At 46.8% G+C, this 21,821-nt stretch overlaps 1 protein-coding gene across 2 annotated transcripts in view; it reads left to right on the top strand.

The window, feature by feature from the left end:
* TRIM46 (tripartite motif containing 46) overlaps positions 1-21,821 on the top strand; it is a 131,595-nt gene that overhangs the window by 146 nt on the left and 109,628 nt on the right. Inside the window, exons 1-2 of one of the 2 annotated variants that reach the window (XM_077255991.1) lie at positions 22-293; positions 878-979. In XM_077255991.1, the coding sequence (XP_077112106.1) occupies positions 183-293; positions 878-979 (213 nt within the window). In that variant the 5' untranslated portion in view covers positions 22-182. Of the gene's footprint in view, positions 1-21; positions 294-877; positions 980-21,821 lie in introns of those variants that run through there. The other variant, XM_077256016.1, reaches the window with a different exon arrangement.

Genomic DNA, 21,821 nt, shown 5'->3' with positions numbered 1-21,821 from the left:
ATAAATGAAAAAGAAGGGGGAAGGGTATTGGGTTGCGTAAATCGCGGCGCATGCGTACGGTGGGGTGCTCTGGAGAAAGGGGAGGGCTTGCAGTCCCGCGTCCCATGATGGGCGGTCACAAGGACCGCACATCAAAAAAATGACGCCTGATCGCAAGTCCAGCAGAGACACGAAACCGACGCATGCGCACATACGCTGGTGAGAGGCAACAGGAGAGGAAACGCCACCTCTTAAAATTGGAAAGAGATGGCAGCACTTACAAAGTGGATCGCTTGATGTATAGCATAGATAAGGTGACATATCTTTGGGAATTGGAAGGAAGGGGAAGGAAAACGTTGAAAAATAGTAATACACTTGGAGTTGTGATAGGAAGAAAGTGACATTGTTTAAATATTTGAGGCTGTCCCTTAAATAGAATGTGAACAATAAAAATATATAATATGTAATAATAATAAATAATGAAAAGATGATAGATAAAGACTGGGAAATAAAGTGCTGAGTGCAATAAGAACAGAGCGGGTGTTAATAGATAATACTAACCACAAGGTCAAAGAAATATAGTTGTCATACGGTGACTACACCATTAATAATAAGAAAACTTCAAACGTTGTCATAGAGCATATAATTAGTATCACAAGACTAGTGTATACTGAAGGTACAAAAAAAAAAAAAATGAATAAAAAATAAAAAATAAATGATAAAAAAATATCCATTTCTGGAAAAGGACGGATTTGTACGTTGTATACATATAAAGAATATACAGTCGGAATAGGAGTAAGCTGTCCATTCATTGGAAAGAACCAAAGTATAGCACTATAAACGAATGATTTGTATATAATCCGGATTACTGAAATGTTCATTATCTCATTCATTCCAGCTCACTTCCTCCGATCACCGCGGGACCAAGAACAAGGAACCAGACAGAGCGCCAACACCCCGGGGGACAAGGAAAGAGAACAGGACATATGCCAAACCTGAGGTAAGTAGAAAGACATAATTAAAAATCAGTACAAGACACATTAAAAGTTAATGAAATAAAGACAAGAAACAAATTAAAACCTAGAAAACCATTTAAAATCCTCGTAATGACACTACGTTCGTTATGATAATTATTATTAGAGACACGGCAACTTATAAGAAAGATGCAAAGCCATGGTTCTCGTTAAGGCCATTTGGTGTGATGGTATTAAGACGATATATCCATCTACTTTCCTGTTGTAAAAGTGCCTTTCCCAGGTCCCCTCCTCTTATTCCCAGGTCCACCTGATCTATGGCTTTAAAGGTTAGGCCCCTAGGTTGGGAATTATGATATAGTTTAAAATGTCTGGGGAGGGTTTTGAGTAGTGAGATGTCATCAACCGTTTTAGATTTTTCTATGTCCCTAATGTGTTCCCTAACCCTGATTTTGAATTCTCTTGTTGTCAGGCCTATATATATTAGGTTGCAGGGGCAAGTGGCGTGATATATTACTCCGAGGGAAGAACACGTTAGATATTTTCTGATGTTGTATGTTTTGGATCCATCAGAGTTAGAGAATTTTTTTGCTTTTTTCAAGTTTCCACATGCCTTGCATAGGCCGCAGGGGAAAAAGCCTTGTAAAGTGGTCGGGCATGGTGGATTGGAAGAGGGATTATAATGACTATGTCTTTAAGATTCCGGCTTCTTTTTGCCACCAGGGAGGGCTGTGACGGGAGACATTTTTTTAAAACTGGGTCAGTCATTAATATATGCCAATGTTTCCTAAAGATGTTTTTGATGTCTAACCATTGATTGTGATAGGTTGAAATGAACCTTACTTGGCTGTCTTGGGAACCGATATCCTTGTGTCCCGGATATATGAGTTGTTCTCTTGGGGCTTTTTTAGCTCTTTTATAGCCCTGTCTTATGGAACGTTTACTGTATCCCCTGTTTTTGAATCTATCAGTTAGATCCAATGCCTGTTTTTCAAAATCACTGTTTTGAGAGCAGATTCTCTTGGCTCTCAAGAACTGCCCTGTAGGGATACCTTTGATGGTTGCTGGGGGATGGGAGGAAGTGGCATGTAAGAAAGAGTTAGTGGAGGTTGGCTTCCTGTATAGATCTGTAATGATAGTACCATTAGGCATGGTTGAAATTTTTAAATCTAAGAATTCTAAATCCCTCCCATATTTGTAAGTTAGTCTTATGTTTTGATTGTTTTGATTGAGTTTGTTCATCAGAATATTTAGATTATCAATAGTGCCTTCCCAAATAAACCAAACGTCATCTATGTAACGCATCCATCCTTGAATATTCTCTACTTCGCTGATTTCGTCCCCTAGGAAAATGGTCCTCTCCCAGGCCCCCAAAAACAAATTGGCATACGAGGGGGCACAAGAAGCCCCCATCGCAGTGCCCTGGGTTTGTAGATATATTTTGCTGTTGAAGGTAAAGGCGTTGTGATTGAGGACAAATTCTAATAACGTGAGAATGAGATTTGCCATAGGGGGTTCCAAATTACTCATCTGGAGATATCCAGATACGGCCTTTAGGCCGTCGCTGTGGCGGATGGACGTGTAGAGGGACTCCACGTCTGCTGTTACCATCAGCATGTGGTCCTCTAAGCATAAATGGTTGAGTCTCTGTAGAGCCGCTGTGGTATCCTGTATATAGGAAGGGAGAGTTGTCACCAGGGGTTTGAGGTAGTGGTCAATGAAATTACAGACTATTTCGCATAGACCCTCATTCCCAGATATTATGGGCCTTCCCGGTGGATCCAGGGGATTTTTGTGTATTTTGGGGACCAAATATAAAGTTGGTAGTTTGGGATGGAGATTTTTTATATGGTCCAACATTTTTTTAGGAATAATTCCCTGGTCAAAGGCCTGATTTAAAATTTCAATAAGTTTATTGTGAAAGTTTAAGAGTGGGTTAGTGGGTAATTTTTTGTAGCATCCTGGTTCATTTAAAAGTTTCAGAGCCTGCTTCTCATATAGGACAGTCGGCCATATTACTAAGTTCCCCCCCTTGTCTGCGGGTTTGAAAACCACGTCAGACAAGGACTGCAGATGAGATAAAGCCAGTCTTTCCTCCCTATTTATATTAGATGTCCAAGGTGGCGGTTTTTGAAGTGTCTCTATTTCAGAGATAACGACCTTGGTAAAAATCTCAATGGCAGATGTCATTGAGATACATTATCCTGTCTTTTTATTAAAAAATTGTAAATCTTTTAAAACTATATGTTAATAAAGCTTTCTTTTTATTACTGTTTCTTAACGTGTCACTTCATACCTCAAATAGGTAATTTAATTATGTACAATTTCATAGTCATGAAAATACAGAAAAATCTGTAAATGAGAAGGTGTGTCCAAACTTTTGGTCTGTACTGCATTTCCAGATGCATTACCCCTGTATAGCAGCTAGACCCGAGACAAAAGTCACGTGAAAGCTGCTGCTTCACTCACTTATTTCTTAGTCTAAAACCAAGGCACTCCCCCTGTGGTGACCTCACTTAGATGCTAAATCCTCCCCTTTTCTTAGAGTTATGGCACCCATTTTTATGCCTAGCTCACTGTGTGAACCTCGTATATGAAAGACACAATGATCAGGAGGTGCACCACGTCAGGGCGATTATTTTAAGTGTAAACACGGCGTAATTACACGACCCACTTACGGAGAAATCCGCTCCTTGCAGTTGTTGGGTTTAGCTTCTAGTGATTTCAGGGGGTTATAGATCTCTCAATGGACATCCCGAATATATAATCCTTATATCTCTAGCCCTGATTTTTGCCAATATATATATAACCTTAAAAGCACAATAGAAGCCCATGCTTTCTGTACCAGTTTTAACCAGTACCAGCTGGGAGGGGGGAATGAGTAGGGTAGTGAGACGTGTTTGCCGCTGCACAGAGCCATATAAATTCTTGAGGGAGGGGGGAAATGAGGGGTTTAGGATTACACACACAGGCAGAAGGAGAAAGAGTGGCTCAGAATTCCATTCCAAATTTGCCTTGTGTTGGCAGGCAGAGGAAACTACAGCTGAGAGCTCTGTATGTGTAAGTAAAGTAATCAGAACTTTCCTATTTCCGGACACCTCCCTGTTTTGGACTGCGCTACAGAGGCTGTACCTCGCAGTACTTCTCCATGTGCATCTCGGCAGGATCGCCCCGGCAGGACAACCCATCTGCATTGCCATGCTCCCTGCCCTTTTTGTGTTTGACTGTAAAGTCGTACTGCTGGAGGGCAAGGCTCCAGTGTAGCAACCTTCCATTGGTGCCACACATGGCTTGTAGCCAGCGCAGAGGATTGTGGTCAGTCTCCACAGTGAAGGTGCGACCGTACAGGTAGGGCTGCAAACGTTGCAGGGCCCAGCCTATGACCAGGGTCTCCTACACAATGGTGGAATAGGCCTCTTCCCTCAGCAGAAGCTTCCTGCTCAGATAAAACATGGGTTGCACTTAGTTTACCTAGTCTACCTGGCTGAGCACAGCACCAAGGCCAAACTCGCTGGCTTTGGTCTACACCAGGAACGGTTGACTGCTGTCGACTGCTTTTAACACGGGAGAGTTGCACAAGGCTGTTTTCAATGCCTGGAAGGCCCCCTCACAGCCGTCGGTCCAGACGACTATTTGGGGCAGCTTCTTCCTCGTGAGGTCCGTCAAGGGCTTTGCCAGGCTACTATAGTTCTATACGAAGAGCCTATAGTACCCTGCAGTGCCCAGAAAGGACTTCACCTGCTTCTTGGTTATGGGGGTGGGCCAGGATGCGATCAAGTCCAATTTCCCATGCTCTGGCTTTATGGATTTCCCGCCTACCCAGTTCCCCAGGTAGTGGACCTCTCTCATGTCCATCTGGCACTTTCTCAGCTTGATGGTCAGACTGGCTTGGTGAATTCACCTGAGCTTCTCCTGAAGATGCTGCAGGTGTTCGTCCCAGGAGGAACTGAAGACGGTAATGTCATCCAAGTATGCCACCGCGTACTTCTCCAGTCCCTGAAGCAAGTGGTTGACCATCTGCTAGAAAGTGGCAGGGGCATTCTTCATGCCAAAGGGAATGACCGTGGACTTGTACAATCCGAAGGGTGTGATAAAGGCCGACTTCTGCACCTCGGGGCTCAGTGGAATCTGCCAGTAACCTCGATTCAGATCCATTATGGTCTGATATTCTGCCCCAGCTAACCGCTCAAGCAGCTCCTCGATGTGCGGCATTGGCTGAGTGTCAAAGGCTGTGATGGTGTTGAGCCCCTTGTAGTCCATGCAGATCCTGGTGATCCGATCCTTCTTTGGCATGAGAACTACAGGTGAGTGTCAGCATTCCAGGTTTTCTAAGTCACCTTGTGAATGATTTTTCCCTTTAAGATGGAGTTTGCTGTTTTTGTCTGCCCTACTTCCTGTTCGTTTGTTTAAAACCCGGGTCAGGTGTCAGCCTCTTTGCTGGAGTATTCTGATTCTGTTCTCCTTCAGCTCAGCTGCTGGTTCTGAGTGTGTCTCTACCTCTGGCTCTGGACATTTCCTGCATATGTAAGCTACACTCTCTATGTTATCATTAGTCTGCTGATTTGGAACTTAACCCTCGGTTCATTCCTTCTGGTAAGAACTGTGTTTTTGGAACTATGTTTCGAGACTTTGTTTCTGGACTGAGTGTTGCTACTTAATCCTTCATTTACTCCCCCCGGTGGGAGCTGTTGGAAACAACACCAGTATAATACTTTAATGTGAACCTGTTTCTGAACTTACCCGTGTTTATGCCACATCTGGGATCAACTTGTGAACTAGTTTCTGGACTTACCTGTGTTCATGTCACACCTGGGACGAACTTGTGGACTTGTTCTGGACTTCCCTGTGTTTACTTCATACCTGGATTTGACTCTTTCTGTACCGACAGTGTTTGGATCTGCACCATGTCACCTGTCACCCTCACCTTTTGATCACCTTGCTGAGGACTCTGCCTTAAGAACTCTGCCGATTTGCTGTATATGTTTCAAGGACTCGTTTCATTCCAGGACACTGTGGGTTATCAGTATATTGTTTTGGGTGTTATTGCTGTTGTACAAATACACTATTTGCATTAAAGAAACCTGTCTCTGTCTGTTCATTGCCCCATGCTATCAGAATCCTTGAGTTCCTACAATAGTATTACAGTGAGGCCCACGGGCTCCTTGACCGTTGAATCACCCCCAGCTGAAACATCTCATCAATCTCCTGGTGTATAACCTGCTGCACCTTGTCAGAGATCCGATAGGGTGCTCGCCGTAGTGTAGCATGATTCCCGATGTCCACCTCGTGGACCGCTAGCTCAGTCCTTCCAGGTCGGTTAGAGAACACGGCCTGAAAGGGTTCCAGCGTGGTCTGCGACCGCTGGGGTTCGATTAACAAAGTGCTTACCTCCACGTCCTTGATGGACCCACTGGCCTTGGCTTGGCTGCAGAACGGTAGGACGTGGACTTCACGTTCGTGATGGGCCTTCATCATATTGACGTGAAAGTCCTTCCGCCTACCCCGAGCGTGGTCAAGCATGACCACTTAGGTGACTGGACAACGTAGCTTATCCTTTGTTACAGGGTCCAGCCAGCACCCTCACCTTTTGAGCCACCTGGTTGGTCCGTTCCCGGGTGTTCTGGTCGTACCAGTGCTTCTGATCAGCCTCAGCCTGCATCATGTTGTCATGCACCAACTGCGTCAAGGTCTGCATTTAGTCATGGAAGCGCATGACATACTCCACTATGGACACTTCAGAAGGGTTCGGCTCCTCTTCCCAGTATTCCCATACCAACCCAAGGGGTCCCCGGACTCGCCTGCCATACAGGAGCTCGAAGGGGGAGAACCCCGTCGAGGCCTGCGGAACTTGTCGGTCAGCGAATAGCAGGTGTGGGAGGTACCACTCCAGTCGCGTCCTTGAGTCTCAACCAGCATGCGTAGCATCTGTTTGAGTACCGTTGGAGTGCTCACATAAGCCATTGGTCTGTGGGTGATACGCACTCGATACCAGAGCTTCACCTGCATTCTCTTACAGAGAGCCTCCATTAGGCAAGACATAAATTAGGTCACTTGATTGGTAAGCATCTCCCTGGGAAATCCTACCCGTGAAAAGATGGCTAACAGTGCATCCGCCACCTTATCTTTAGTGATGAGCGAATATACTCGGTACTCGAAATTTCCGAGCAAGCTCGGGTGTCCTCTGAGTATTTGTAAGTACTCGGAGATTTAGTTTTCAGCTCTGCAGCTGAATGATTTACATCTGTTAGGCAGCATAAGTATGCAACGCCCCAGAGTCCTGGTCGTTGCAGTAATACCATTCTCCTCTGGGGGGGAGTGATGTTACGACTGAAGGCAATAAAGGAGATCTCTTTACCAGGTATCACAAACCACACAACACACTTCACACTCCAGCCCACCAGGGGGAGCTTCGCTCCTATCTATTAGGGCACCTCTTACAATTAGGTAAAACTGGTGGTCTGGATAGGAAGTTAGGCAGAAGCTGACTGGGCTTCACCCAGGCAGCACCCTCTCAGGCAGCCAGAGGGGAAGGAGGAACATCAAGGAGCTGCAGGCAGAGGGGTCCCTGACAGGGGTGGGATCCTGTCAGAGGCCTAGACAGAAGGCCACGGAGCTGCGCCTTCCCCACGTGCGGCAGCATCCTAAGAAAGGACACGAAAGAGAATTGTATTGCGGATGGTGAGAAACAAAGTCATAGCACAAGGAGAGGAAACCAGAAGGAGTTCTGCCCTGTAAAAGGCTGCCTCCTTCTGAGGCGCAAGAATCCGGTAGCCAGAATACCGAGGGAGTAAGAATCTCTACATTTTACTTCAGAGACTGGCAGGACAGGTAATTCCACGTTACCTGCCCGACCCATACCCAGGAGGCACGGTGGCAACTTGTGGGGGCCGGGGCGTGATAGAGTCCCTGTGAAAAGCCTCATGCCACCAGTCATACGGGTTTGTCCTATCCATTCCATCAGGGGGACAGAGAGAAAGAGAAATAACATCTAGAACACCAACATCAGTTGTGAGGACCTTACCGAGAAGCTCAGCAGGGAGGTACTACTAGCAAGCGGGATCTCATGGGCAATCCGCAACAACTAAACCCTCAATTGCTGCGGAACGAACAGCTGTCTCTTCCTCAACCACTCCTTTTGGGATTTTCCAGGTACTGTCTCCTGGTACAATCTGACTCGTTCCCAGAACACCCTCTCCTTATCAGTCACGGAGGTGGGCGTCTCGGCGAGGTCTCTCAAATTCTCCAGGCTCACATCTGAATGCAGAGCGGTCTGGAACTTCTGGCTAGGTGCAGCCAGAAGCGACGTCAGGGTCCCTTTCCCACTGGAACCCTCTGGCACCTGCTCTGGGTCCATCTCTGGTTCAGTCACGCCTGTGACTGTGGAGGGTCCAGAAGGCTGAACGTTATCTGCGTTCGGGCACTCTGACTACGGGTGACAGCAGCTACTTAGGCTGTCTCCCCAGGGATTTCCACAGACCCATCAGCCGGTGCTGCTATGGGAACTACCTCCCCATCCACCCCCAACATCCCAGGAGCAGTGCTACTTATGGGGCAGTTACCTTCCTCTGTGGCACTGGTCAGTTGCATGGCATCACCTTCCTCACAGTTCCCATGCATCTCCACATTTCCCATAGCACCATCGCTTGCTCCTCTTAGGGGTTCCTCAGCCATCCCACCCCGCAGAGTGACGTGGCTGAGCACTCCTGCACCTGTGAACACATCATTCTTAGGAAATAAATGGTTAGCAGGTAAAACATGCATATTTTCATCATCAGCATCAACAGTATTACCCTCGGCATTTTCAGAGAAATCATTACCAGGTACATCATTAAGCGGTAAAGCATTGTCAGTTTCACATGCAATTTCCCATCGCTATCATCAGCATTAGCTGGGGAGGGGAGTCAGGGACATAGTATGCAACCATCCTCCCAAAATCAGTCCCCAATAAAACATCAGTGGGCAAGTTATCGGACAGCCCCACTTCCTTTTCCGGCACCCCAATCTATATACACCCGGGCAATTGGCAGGGGACAGTTGATGCCCCCAATCCCGGTGACAGTCAGGGTTTTCCCCGGAATAATCTCTTCAGGGGTCACCAGTTCGGGTCGGATGAGGGTTCGTTCAGCCCCGGTGTCCTTGAGGCCTGTAGAGACATGTCCTCCCACGGTGACGTGTTGTACGTTGTCACAGACCCTCCCAACCGCCCCAACCACCAAAAGAACTGCTGCATTAGGCCCTGGGGCCTTGGCTGGGGGGTTCTTCTGCTTTTCTGGACAGTGGGCGCTGATATGACCAGTCCGTTTGCAGGAAAAACACTGGCGAAGGTCGGTGGTAGGTCTGATGCTGTTGGCAACGGGGACAGGGCCTCTGATGAGTTGGCTGGCAGTGGTACTGGCGTTAATTGCAGGCTTACCCCCTCTCCAGCTGGCAGTGACTAGCTTTCGCATGTGGGCTATGTTGGGGGTTCCGGAACTTTCTACAGTAAACCTCAGGTGTAAGCTGGTACTTGGTTGTCAGGGCCTGCTTGATGGCCTCACTGTCGTCATCTTGGTCTGGCTGTGCTTGATGGCCTCACTGTCGTCATCTTGGTCTGGCGGGGGAGAAGCAAACGCCTCCAGAGCTTTGCCTTTTAGCCCTGGGGTCAGGTATCGGGCCCATTGGTCAATCGGCAGCTGATATTGTCTGCAGACCTTCTCAAAGGCCCTCAAAAAAGTGTCCAAGTCCGCATCCTTTTCCATCACAGGAAAGTGTTCTGGCCGGGGTTTAGGGATCTGAGTGCCACTGGACTGGGACGACCTCGGCCCCTGGAGTCAGGCTAACTCCCGCCGGTGCTCCCGGCTCCGCTTGCTGCTTGGCTCTCTCTGCCTCCCCTCGGCTCTCTCCGCTTCCCGCTCAGCTCTCTCTGCCTCCCACTGGGCCTCCACTTTCACTTGGTATTGCTGGATCAGCCTCAGACATCCATAACGGTCGTCAGCGGGGAGTTTTCCAATTCCATCGGCAGGTGGGGTCCAATCCGTCCTGGTTGCTAGTAGGGCCAGCATTCAGTGGTTGGAGCTCGGCCGCAGCACCATTTTCACTGGTGCTGGCTTCTGCATCCACTTGGCTCTGAGACCGGGCTTGGTCCGCTTCAAATTTCACCAGTTCCGTGGGCAATTGAGCCTTGGTTTTGCCCTGGTACCATGCCAGGCCATGGTACGTGCATACTTCAAGAAGAGTGTCCTTCTGCTGGGTGTACCAGCCTTCTCCTTTTGCAGCCATCATTGCCAAATAAAAGAGAGGATAGAAAAGCAAAGAGAAAGGGAGTGGTAATCGCAAGTACACACAATTGTCTCAGGACTAGTAAACACGGAGCTTGTTCTCCAAAACTTTTTTGCGCCAAGTCCTCGCAAGAACTGTGCAAGTTTTTAGTGAGAGGAATGATTTCTCAAACCTGATCACTAATGCTCTATGATCCTACCGCCCTACCACCAATATGTCATGGTTCACATAGAGGATACCTTTGTCATCCCCACCACTCACACCAATTTGTCATGACCCGGGGTTGTTTGGTTGCCCTTGGTTGTTTCTGAATGGGATTTATCTATATCCCACTTCCCAGTTCCGGTTTGGAACTTGCAGCTCTCTGGCGCCCACTTACCCTCAGGTCAGACACGGTACTGCACCTAGGATAATTAGTTGCCAGAAAGGCTGCCTTACTTTGTACTGGCTAATGAGCACACTGCAGCGAGGGCAATATGACTACTCCCACTCAGGCGGGAACAATAATTAGCAACCCCATCGGTCGCAACAAAGCCTCCCAAATGCACAGGACAAATTCTGCTGCCACCAATTTCTTAATTATTAACAGGTCCCGAACCAACCCAGATTAGTAGCGTAATTCACTTCAGAGGACTTGACAGTTCGTTATGGAGCAAGGAGAGACAATCTAGTAGTTTTATATTTTACTCCAAAAAAGGTAGGCAGTGTTTACAGGGGTATAAAAAGATATTATAAAGAAGACAAATATCATATTTACAGTACAATTACAAATAAAATGGGATTAAAGTTGAAAAGAACACTTACATTTCATTATGTCATCTAATTTCATGGCTGACCGTATGCTGTGGGGGAAGGGTGAGCACATGTCCAGATGCATCACCCCTGTATAGCAGCTAGACCCTAGACTAGACTGATGCTTCACTCACTTATTTCCTGTCACGTGTTATGACCCCAATGGCAGAGGGTCTCAGGAATCAATACCAAGTCTGCAAACACAAAAAAACAGCTCATAGGGCAGTGGTAACTGGGCTGACCATATATCTAATCCTAGCACCACAAATAGAAGTAGCCGGGGAACGTGCCTACGTTGGTTCTAGACGTCTCGCGCCAGCCGGAGAACTAACTAACCCTAGAAGGGAAAATAAAGACCTTTCTTGCCTCCAGAGAAAAGACCCCAAAAGTTGGATACAAGCCCCCAACAAATAATAACGGTGAGGTAAGAGGAAAAGACAAACATAAGAATGAGCTAGGTATTTAGCAAAGAGAGGCCCACTAGCTAATAGCAGAATACAGCAAGATGACTTATATGGTCAGCAAAAACCCTATTAAAATATCCACGCTGGATATTCAAGAACCCCCGAACCGTCTAACGGCCGGGGGAAGAACACCAGCCCCCTAGAGCTTCCAGCAAGGTCAGAAATCACATTTAGTACAAGCTGGACAAAAATAGTAGCAAAGAAAGTAACTAAAAAAACAAAGAAGCAAGACTTAGCTTAATTTTGCAAGAGCCAGGACCAGCAGACAGGAGCAACAGAAGGATCTGATTACAACGATGCCAGGCACTGGACTAAGGATCCAGGAAGTTAATATAGCGACACCCCTGGACTAACGACCCAGGTGAGTGCCAAACAGAAAAAAGACAATCCCAGAGTCATACCACTAGTGACCACAAGAGGGAGCCAAAAAGTCTAATTCACAACAGTACCCCCCCCTTAAGGAGGGGTCACCAAACCCTCACCAAGACCACCAGGGCGATCAGGATGAGCAGCGTGAAAGGCACAAACTAAATCGGCCGCATGCACATCAGAGGCAACCACCCAGGAATTATCCTCCTGACCATAGCCCTTCCACTTGACCAGATACTGAAGCCTCCGCCTGGAGAGACGAGAATCCAAGATCTTCTCCACCACGTACTCCAACTCGCCCTCAACCAACACCGGAGCAGGAGGCTCAACAGAAGGAACCACAGGTACAACGTACCGCCGCAACAAAGACCTATGGAACACGTTGTGAATGGCAAACGACACAGGAAGATCCAGGCGAAAGGACACAGGATTAAGGATTTCCAATATCTTGTAAGGACCGATGAAGCGAGGCTTAAATTTAGGAGAGGAGACCTTCATAGGAACAAATCGAGAAGACAACCATACCAAATCCCCTACACGAAGTCGGGGACCCACACCGCGGCGGCGGTTGGCAAAACGCTGAGCCTTCTCTTGTGACAACTTTAAGTTGTCCACCACATGATTCCAGATCTGCTGCAACCTATCCACCACAGAATCTACCCCAGGACAGTCAGAAGGCACCACATGTCCCGAGGAAAAACGAGGATGGAAACCAGAGTTGCAGAAAAATGGCGAAACCAATGTAGCGGAACTAGCCCGATTATTAAGGGCAAACTCAGCCAACGGCAAGAAGGTCACCCAATCATCCTGATCCGCAGAAACAAAACACCTCAAATAAGCCTCCAGAGTCTGATTAGTTCGCTCCGTTTGTCCATTAGTCTGAGGATGAAAGGCAGACGAAAACGACAACTCAATGCCCATCCTAGCACAAAAGGATCGCCAGAACCTGGAAACAAACTGGGATCCTCTGTCAGACACAATATTCTCAGGAATGCCGTGTAAACGAACCACATTCTGAAAGAACACAGGAACCAGATCGGAAGAGGAAGGCAGCTTAGGCAAAGGTACCAAATGGACCATCTTAGAAAAGCGATCACATACCACCCAGATGACAGACATGCCCTGAGACACCGGGAGATCTGAAATGAAATCCATGGAAATGTGTGTCCAAGGCCTCTTCGGGACAGGCAAGGGCAAGAGCAACCCGCTGGCACGCAAACAGCAAGGCTTAGCTCGAGCACAAGTCCCACAGGACTGCACAAACAACCGCACATCCCGTGACAAGGAAGGCCACCAAAAGGACCTAGCCACCAGATCTCTGGTGCCAAAAATTCCCGGATGCCCTGCCAACACCGAGGAATGAACCTCGGAAATGACTCTGCTGGTCCACTTATCAGGAACAAACAGTCTGTCAGGTGGACAAGAGTCAGGTCTACCAGCCTGAAATCTCTGCAACACACGTCGCAAATCCGGAGAAATGGCTGACAAGATAACTCCCTCTTTAAGAATACCAACTGGTTCTGCGACTCCCGGAGAGTCAGGCACAAAGCTCCTTGAAAGAGCATCAGCCTTCACATTCTTCGAACCTGGTAAATATGAGACCACAAAGTCAAAACGGGAGAAAAACAATGACCAGCGGGCCTGTCTAGGATTCAGGCGTTTAGCAGACTCGAGATACATCAAATTTTTGTGATCAGTCAAGACCACCACACGATGCTTAGCACCCTCGAGCCAATGACGCCACTCCTCAAATGCCCACTTCATGGCCAACAACTCCCGATTGCCAACATCATAATTCCGCTCAGCAGGCGAAAACTTCCTCGAGAAAAAGGCACAAGGTCTCATCACAGAGCAACCAGGGCCTCTCTGCGACAAAACGGCCCCTGCCCCAATCTCAGAAGCATCCACTTCAACCTGAAAGGGAAGTGAGACATCAGGCTGGCACAAAACAGGCGCCGAAGTAAACCGGCGCTTCAACTCCTGGAAAGCCTCCACGACTGCAGGAGCCCAGTTAGCAACATCAGAACTTTTCTTGGTCATATCCGTCAAAGGTTTAGCAATGCTAGAAAAATTAGCAATAAAACGACGGTAGAAGTTAGCAAAACCCAAGAACTTCTGAAGACTCTTAACTGACGTGGGTTGAGTCCAATCATGAATAGCACGGACCTTGACTGGGTCCATCTCCACCGCAGAAGGGGAAAAAATAAACCCCAAAAAGGGAACCTTCTGTACTCCAAAGAGACACTTTGAGCCCTTAACAAATAAAGCATTCTCACGCAAAACCTGAAACACCATCCTGACCTGCTCCACATGCGAGTCCCAGTCATCAGAAAAAAACAGAATATCATCCAGATAAACGATCATAAATTTATCCAGATACTTCCGGAAAATATCATGCATAAAGGACTGAAACACTGAAGGAGCATTAGAGAGCCCAAAAGGCATCACCAAGTACTCAAAATGACCTTCGGGCGTATTAAACGCGGTTTTCCATTCATCTCCTAGCTTAATGCGCACAAGGTTGTACGCACCACGAAGATCTATCTTGGTGAACCACTTGGCACCTTTAATTCGGGCAAACAAGTCTGACAACAGAGGCAAAGGATACTGAAATTTAACAGTGATTTTATTCAAAAGCCGATAGTCAATACAAGGTCTCAAAGATCCGTCCTTCTTGGCCACAAAAAAGAATCCCGCACCAAGAGGGGAAGAGGAAGGACGGATATGCCCCTTCTCCAGAGATTCCTTGATATACGAACGCATTGCGGTATGCTCAGGTACAGACAGATTAAATAGTCTTCCCTTAGGAAATTTGCTACCTGGAATCAAATCTATGGCACAGTCACAGTCCCTATGAGGAGGCAAAACACTGGACCTGGACTCGCTGAACACATCCTGATAATCAGACAAATACTCAGGAACTTCCGAAGGAGTAGAGGAAGCAATAGACACCGGCGGGGAATCACCATGAATTCCCTGACAGCCCCAACTTGACACAGACATTGCCTTCCAATCCAAGACTGGATTATGAGTCTGTAACCATGGCAAACCCAAAACGACCAAATCATGCATTTTATGCAGAACAAGAAAACGAATCACCTCCCGATGTTCAGGAGTCATGCACATGGTTACCTGTGTCCAAAACTGCGGTTTATTTTCCGCCAATGGCGTAGCATCAATACCCCTCAGAGGGATAGGATTAACCAACGGCTCAAGAACAAAACCACAGCGCTTGGCAAATGACAGATCCATAAGACTCAGGGCAGCACCTGAATCCACAAACGCCATAACAGGGTAAGAGGACAATGAGCAAATTAAAGTCACAGACAAAATAAATTTAGGTTGCAAATTACCAATGGCGACAGGACTAACAACCCTTGTTAGGCGTTTAGAGCATGCTGATATAACATGTGTAGAATCACCACAGTAAAAACACAACCCATTCTGACGTCTATGATTTTTCCGCTCATTTCTGGTCTGAATTCTATCACATTGCATCAAATCAGGTGTTGGTTTAGACAACACCACCAGAGGATTAGCGGTTTTGCGCTCCCGCAAACGCCGGTCAATTTGAATAGCCAGCGCCATGGAATCATTCAGACTTGTAGGAATGGAGAAACACACCATCACATTCTTAATGGCTTCAGAAAGGCCATTTCTGAAGTTTGCGGCCAGAGCACACTCATTCCACTGAGTAAGCACGGACCATTTCCGAAATTTTTGGCAATACACTTCAGCTTCATCCTGGCCCTGAGAAATAGCCAGCAAGGCTTTTTCTGCCTGAACCTCAAGATTGGGTTCCTCGTAAAGCAATCCGAGCGCCAGAAAAAACGCATCAATATTTGCCAATGCCGGATCTCCTGGCGCTAGCGAGAAGGCCCAATCCTGAGGGTCGCCCTGTAAAAAAGAGATAACAATTTTAACTTGCTGAACTGAGTCTCCAGATGAACGGGGTCTCAGAGATAGAAACAATTTACAATTATCCCTGTAATTCCTAAACTTAAATCGGTCTCCAGAAAACAATTCAGGAATAGGTATTTTAGGTTCAGACATAGGACTACTGGTAACAAAATCTTGTATGCTTTGCACACGAGCAGCAAGCTGGTCCACACTTGTAATCAAGGTCTGGACATTCATGTCTGCAGCAAGCTCAAGCCACTCAGAGATAAAGGGGAGGAAGAGAGGAAAAATAAAAAAAATAAAAAAAAAAAATTCAGAATTTCCTTTCTTATATCCCACTTCTGCAATGCATTAAACATTCAATGTTTGGCCTGGCATAATGTTATGACCCCAATGGCAGAGGGTCTCAGGAATCAATACCAAGTCTGCAAACACAAAAAAACAGCTCATAGGGCAGTGGTAACTGGGCTGACCATATATCTAATCCTAGCACCACAAATAGAAGTAGCCGGGGAACGTGCCTACGTTGGTTCTAGACGTCTCGCACCAGCCGGAGAACTAACTAACCCTAGAAGGGAAAAGAAAGACCTTTCTTGCCTCCAGAGAAAAGACCCCAAAAGTTGGATACAAGCCCCCAACAAATAATAACAGTGAGGTAAGAGGAAAAGACAAACATAAGAATGAGCTAGGTATTTAGCAAAGAGAGGCCCACTAGCTAATAGCAGAATACAGCAAGATGACTTATATGGTCAGCAAAAACCCTATTAAAATATCCACGCTGGATATTCAAGAACCCCCGAACCGTCTAACGGCCGGGGGAAGAACACCAGCCCCCTAGAGCTTCCAGCAAGGTCAGAAATCACATTTAGTACAAGCTGGACAAAAATAGTAGCAAAGCAAGTAACTAAAAAAACAAAGAAGCAAGACTTAGCTTAATTTTGCAAGAGCCAGGACCAGCAGACAGGAGCAACAGAAGGATCTGATTACAACGATGCCAGGCACTGGACTAAGGATCCAGGAAGTTAATATAGCGACACCCCTGGACTAACGACCCAGGTGAGAGCCAAACAGAAAAAAGACAATCCCAGAGTCATACCACTAGTGACCACAAGAGGGAGCCAAAAACTCTAATTCACAACAGTCACGATACCCGGGTAATAATGCTGCAGGGAAAACTGCATCCAGCAGCAACAGAGATAGTTACTCGGTTTCTGACCTAACATGAACAGCAACGGGACCTTTCACATGAAACTGAGTGATCAGGTAAAGCAATAGGAGCTACGATCATGTGACAGAGTAGGGGGCGGAGCCAAATACTGGGGAAACAGAGAAGGGGCAAGCATAAAAGAATAGTGGAACAAGCCGAGGTCTAAGCCAGGAGATAACAAGATACCAACAGGGAGAGTCAGAGAATAGTCAGAAGCCAAGCCAGGAGTCAGAAATCCTGGAAAACGAATAAAGCAGGTGACAGAAAGACACAAAGCAAGCAGCACACACTACAGAGGTCAAGCATACAGACTGCAGAAAAACCTATAGCTGACAAGGATACCAGGTTAGGAGCGAGTATAAATAGCCCTCCCATCTTGAAAGAGAGGCTAAGAACATTAACCCTTGAGAGCACAGGACAACCTTGTCCTAACCATGACATTTCCTAGCCTAAAACTAAGGCATTCTCCCTGTGGTGACTTCACTTAGAGGCTAAATCCTCCCCTTTTCTTAGAGTTATGGCACCCATTTTTTTTGCCTAGCTCGCTGTGCGAACCTCATATATGAAAGACACAATGATCAGGAGGTGCACCACGTTGGGGCGATTCTTTTAAGTGTAAACATGGCGTAGTTACATGTCCCACTTATGGGGAAACCCGCTCCTTGCACTCGGGTTTAGCCTCTAGCGATTTCAGGGGGTTATAGATCTCTCAATGGACATCTGGAATATATAATCCTTATCTCTAACCCTGATCGGTGCCAATATACAGTACAGGCCAAAAGTTTGGACACACCTTCTCACTTATAGACTATGAAAATTGTACATTCACACTGAAAGCATCAAAACAATGAAGTAACACATGTGGAATTATATACTTAACAAAAAAGTGTGAAACAACTGAAATTATGTCTTATATTCTAGGTTCTTCAAAGTAGCCACCTTTTGCTTTGATGACTGCTTTGCACACTCTTGGCATTCTCTTGATAAGCTTCAAGAGGTAGTCACAGGGAATGGTTTTCACTTCACAGGTGTGCCCTGTAAGGTTTAATAAGTGGGATTTCTTGCCTTATAAATGGGGTTGGGACCATCAATTGTGTTGTGCAGAAGTCTGGTGGATACACAGCTGATAGGCCTACTGAATAGACTGTTAGAAATTGTATTATGGCAAGAAAAAAGCAGCTAGGTAAAGAAAAACGAGTGGCCATCATTACTTTAAGAAATGAAGGCCAGTCAGTCCAAAAAATTGGGAAAACTTTTGAAAGTGTCCCCAAGTGCAGTGGCAAAAAAACATCATGCGCTACAAAGAAACTGGCTCACATGAGGACCGCCCCAGGAAAGGAAGACAACGAGTCACCTCTGCTTCTGAGGATAAGTTTATCCGAGTCACCAGCCTCAGAAATCGCAGGTTAACAGCAGCTCAGATTAGAGACCAGGTCAATGCCACACAGAGTTCTAGCAGCAGACACATGTCTACAACAACTGTTAAGAGGAGACTTTGTGCAGCAGGCCTTCATGGTAAAATAGCTGCAAGGAAACCACTGCTAAGGTCAGGCAACAAGCAGAAGAGACTTGTTTGGGCTAAAGAACACAACAAATGGACATTAGACCAGTGGAAATCTGTGCTTTGGTCTGATGAGTCCAAATTTGAGATCTTTGGTTCCAACCACTGTGTCTTTGTGCGACGCAGAAAAGGTGAATGGATGGACTCTACATGCCTGGTTCCCACCGTGAAGCATGGAGGAGGTGTGATGGTGTGGGGGTGCTTTGCTGGTGACACTGTTGGGGATTTATTCAAAATTGAAGGCATACTGAACCAGTATGGCTACCACAGCATCTTACAGTGGCATGCTATTCCATCTGGTTTGCATTTAGTTGGACCATCATTTATTTTTCAACAGGACAATGACCCCAAACACACCTCCAGGCTGTGTAAGGGCTATTTGACCAAGAAGGAGAGTGATGAGGTGCTACGCCAGATGGCCTTGGCCTCCACAGTCACCAGACCTGAACCCAATCGAGATGGTTTGGGTGAGCTGGACCGCAGAGTGAAGGCAAAAGGGCCAACAAGTGCTAAGCATCTCTGGGAACTCCTTCAAAATTGTTGGAAGACTATTCCCGGTGACTACCTCTTGAAGCTCATCAAGAGAATACCAAGAGTATGCAAAGCAATCATCAAAGCAAAAGGTGGCTACTTTGAAGAACCTAGAATATAAGACATATTTTCAGTTGTTTCACACTTTTTTGGTAAGTATAAAATTCCACGTGTTAATCCATAGTTTTGATGCCTTCAGTGTGAATGTACAATTTTCATAGTCATGAAAATACAGAAAAATCTTTAAATGAGAAGGTGTTTCCAAACTTTTGGTCTGTACAGTATTTAACCTTAAAAGCACAATAGATGCTTTCTGTACCAGTTTTAACCAGTACCAGATGGGACGGGGAATGATTAGGGTAGGGAGACTTGTCTGCTGCAGCACGTAGCCATATAAATTCTTGAGGGAAGAGGGAAATGAGGGGTTTAGGATTACACACACAGGCAGAAGGAGAAAGAGTGGCTCTGAATTCCAGCCTTGTGTTGGCAGGCAGAGGAAACTGCAGCTCAGAGCGCTGTATGTGTAAGTAAAGTAATCGGAACTTTCCTATTTCCTGACAACAGGAATAGACCTATACAGGACAAGGAGGGATTCTGTCCATAAGTGAGAGTCATGGTCCTGTGCAGGATTAGGAGTGAGAGGATCAGTCCTGTGCAGGAGAAGGAGGAATGAGAGTAGTTCTGTGCAGGAAGAGGAGGAGAAAGAGTAGTTCTCTGCAGGAGGAGGAGGAGTGAGATGAGTAGTCCTGTGCAGGAGGAGGAGTGAGAGGAATAGTCCTGTGCAGGAGCAGATTAAGTAAAAGGAGATGAAATAGTACTGTGCTGGATGAGGTTTGAGAAGAGTAGTTCTGTGGAGCAGTGGTCATATGCAGGAAGAGAAGGGGTGAGAGGAACAGTCTTGTGCAGTAGAAGTTCCAAGAGAAGAAGTAAATGCAGTAGTCCTTTTCAGAAGCAGGATCAGTAAGAGGAGTAATCTTTTGCAGTTGGAGCTGTCAGGAAATAGGAAGAAGTTCTTATTACTTCAATTACACATACAGAGCTCTCAGCTTCAGTTTCCTCTGCCTGCCAGCACAGGCTGGAATTCTAAGCCACTCTTCCTCCCTCCCCCTGCTATATAGCTGTGATGTGAGACCAGCGTGCCAGCAACATTCACTGAGGAATTTTTGTGGCTTTGTGCTGGGAAAGCCAGTTTTTCAGGTCATCCCGCATGACAGCACCACAAGGAGGTTGCTCTTCATATCCTTGATAGGGACAGGAACACAGAAGAGGTTAAATAGCCCCTCCCCACCTCCACCCTTCAGTGTTTTTCCTGTCCCTATCAGGGACAGACGCAGGAGAGAGATCTCTAGAAGATTGAATTTACCTGATTCGAAGTCAGGTCTCGGTAGAGCAGGAGCTCCTGAGTGCGGTCCCATCCTCCTGGAGAGGGCTCTGGCCGCGAGAGTCTTGCAGTAGAGACTCCCCAAAGTTGTAGGATACCGATGAGGTCCCTCCGCAACTAGGTAGAGCTGTGTGCTCCCATGGGCTGCCTCATCCCCTCACAAAAGGGGCTCTGAGACTACGGCTGCAGTGTCCGGCGCTCCCTCGGGCTCCATGTGCGGCTGGTGCTGGCGTCGTGCCCCGGACTTCCGGTCCGGCGCTCCGGTTGGAGGTGACGACTTCTGGGGGGCGTGGCCGGATTCCCGGAGTCGGCGGCGCCGATGCATTTCCGGGTACGCCGGGGAGCTACGGGGGAAAGCAGAGGCCGGAACAGGATGGCGACTGGATTATGCGCCAGGATCTAGGTCCCAGGCTGGTCGGCGTGCGTTCCGGATGACGCATGCGCAGTACAGCTGGGCACCTGAAATCACCGTAGAGGCCAGCAGCTGAGCTCGGAAGGAGGACGAATCAGATGTCTTGAAGCCGGGTAAGACTGACTATTTCTTGACGGACAACTGACAGCACACTTGACTCAGTAAGATGGAAGGTGCTAGTCGTCCAGACGTCCAATCCTTAGAGCTACCCACGGACCATGTGAGTAGTATGTGGTATGGGATACATTACAGGACTTTAGATCCATAGCTACAGGGATTTCCTTTACATGTACAGGATAAGGACATTCCCAAACGGTCAACTGTTAAGAAAAGGACTATCAGATGTCCGTTATGCACCACCAAGCTCCCAGATGGTTATAAAAAGAAGTTATGCGAAAAATGCATCGCTAAACTACTAAAAGACGAACAGGCTTCGTTATTAGATAATATCAAAACCATGATTAGAGACGAAGTCCAAGCTACGGTGTCTACAATGGTGCCACCCCAGTCTCCGCGGCCTAAAAGGCCTAGATGGGATATGGACTTAAGTTCTGAGGAAGGAGAGGTTTCAGGTTACTCCGATCCAGGCTCAGATGAAGAGGCTATGAGGGTTCTAGGACTGATAATAATAATAATAATTTTATTTATATAGCGCCAACATATTCCGCAGCGCTTTACAACTAATAGAGGGGACTTGTACAGACAATAGACATTACAGCATAACAGAAATCACAGTTCAAAACAGATACCAGGAGGAATGAGGGCCCTGCTCGCAAGCTTACAAACTATGAGGAAAAGGGGAGACACGAGAGGTGGATGGTAACAATTGCTTTAGTTATTTGGACCAGCCATAGTGTAAGGCTCGGGTGTTCATGTAAAGCTGCATGAACCAGTTAACAGCCTAAGTATGTAGCAGTACAGACACAGAGGCTATTGACTGCATAAAGTGTATGAGAACATGATGCGAGGAACCTGATAATGTTTTTTTTTTTT

The sequence above is a fragment of the Ranitomeya variabilis genome, chromosome 1, assembly GCF_051348905.1.
Source record: "Ranitomeya variabilis isolate aRanVar5 chromosome 1, aRanVar5.hap1, whole genome shotgun sequence".
Taxonomy (NCBI): domain Eukaryota; kingdom Metazoa; phylum Chordata; class Amphibia; order Anura; family Dendrobatidae; genus Ranitomeya; species Ranitomeya variabilis.
This window is presented reverse-complemented; position numbering and strand designations above follow the sequence as displayed.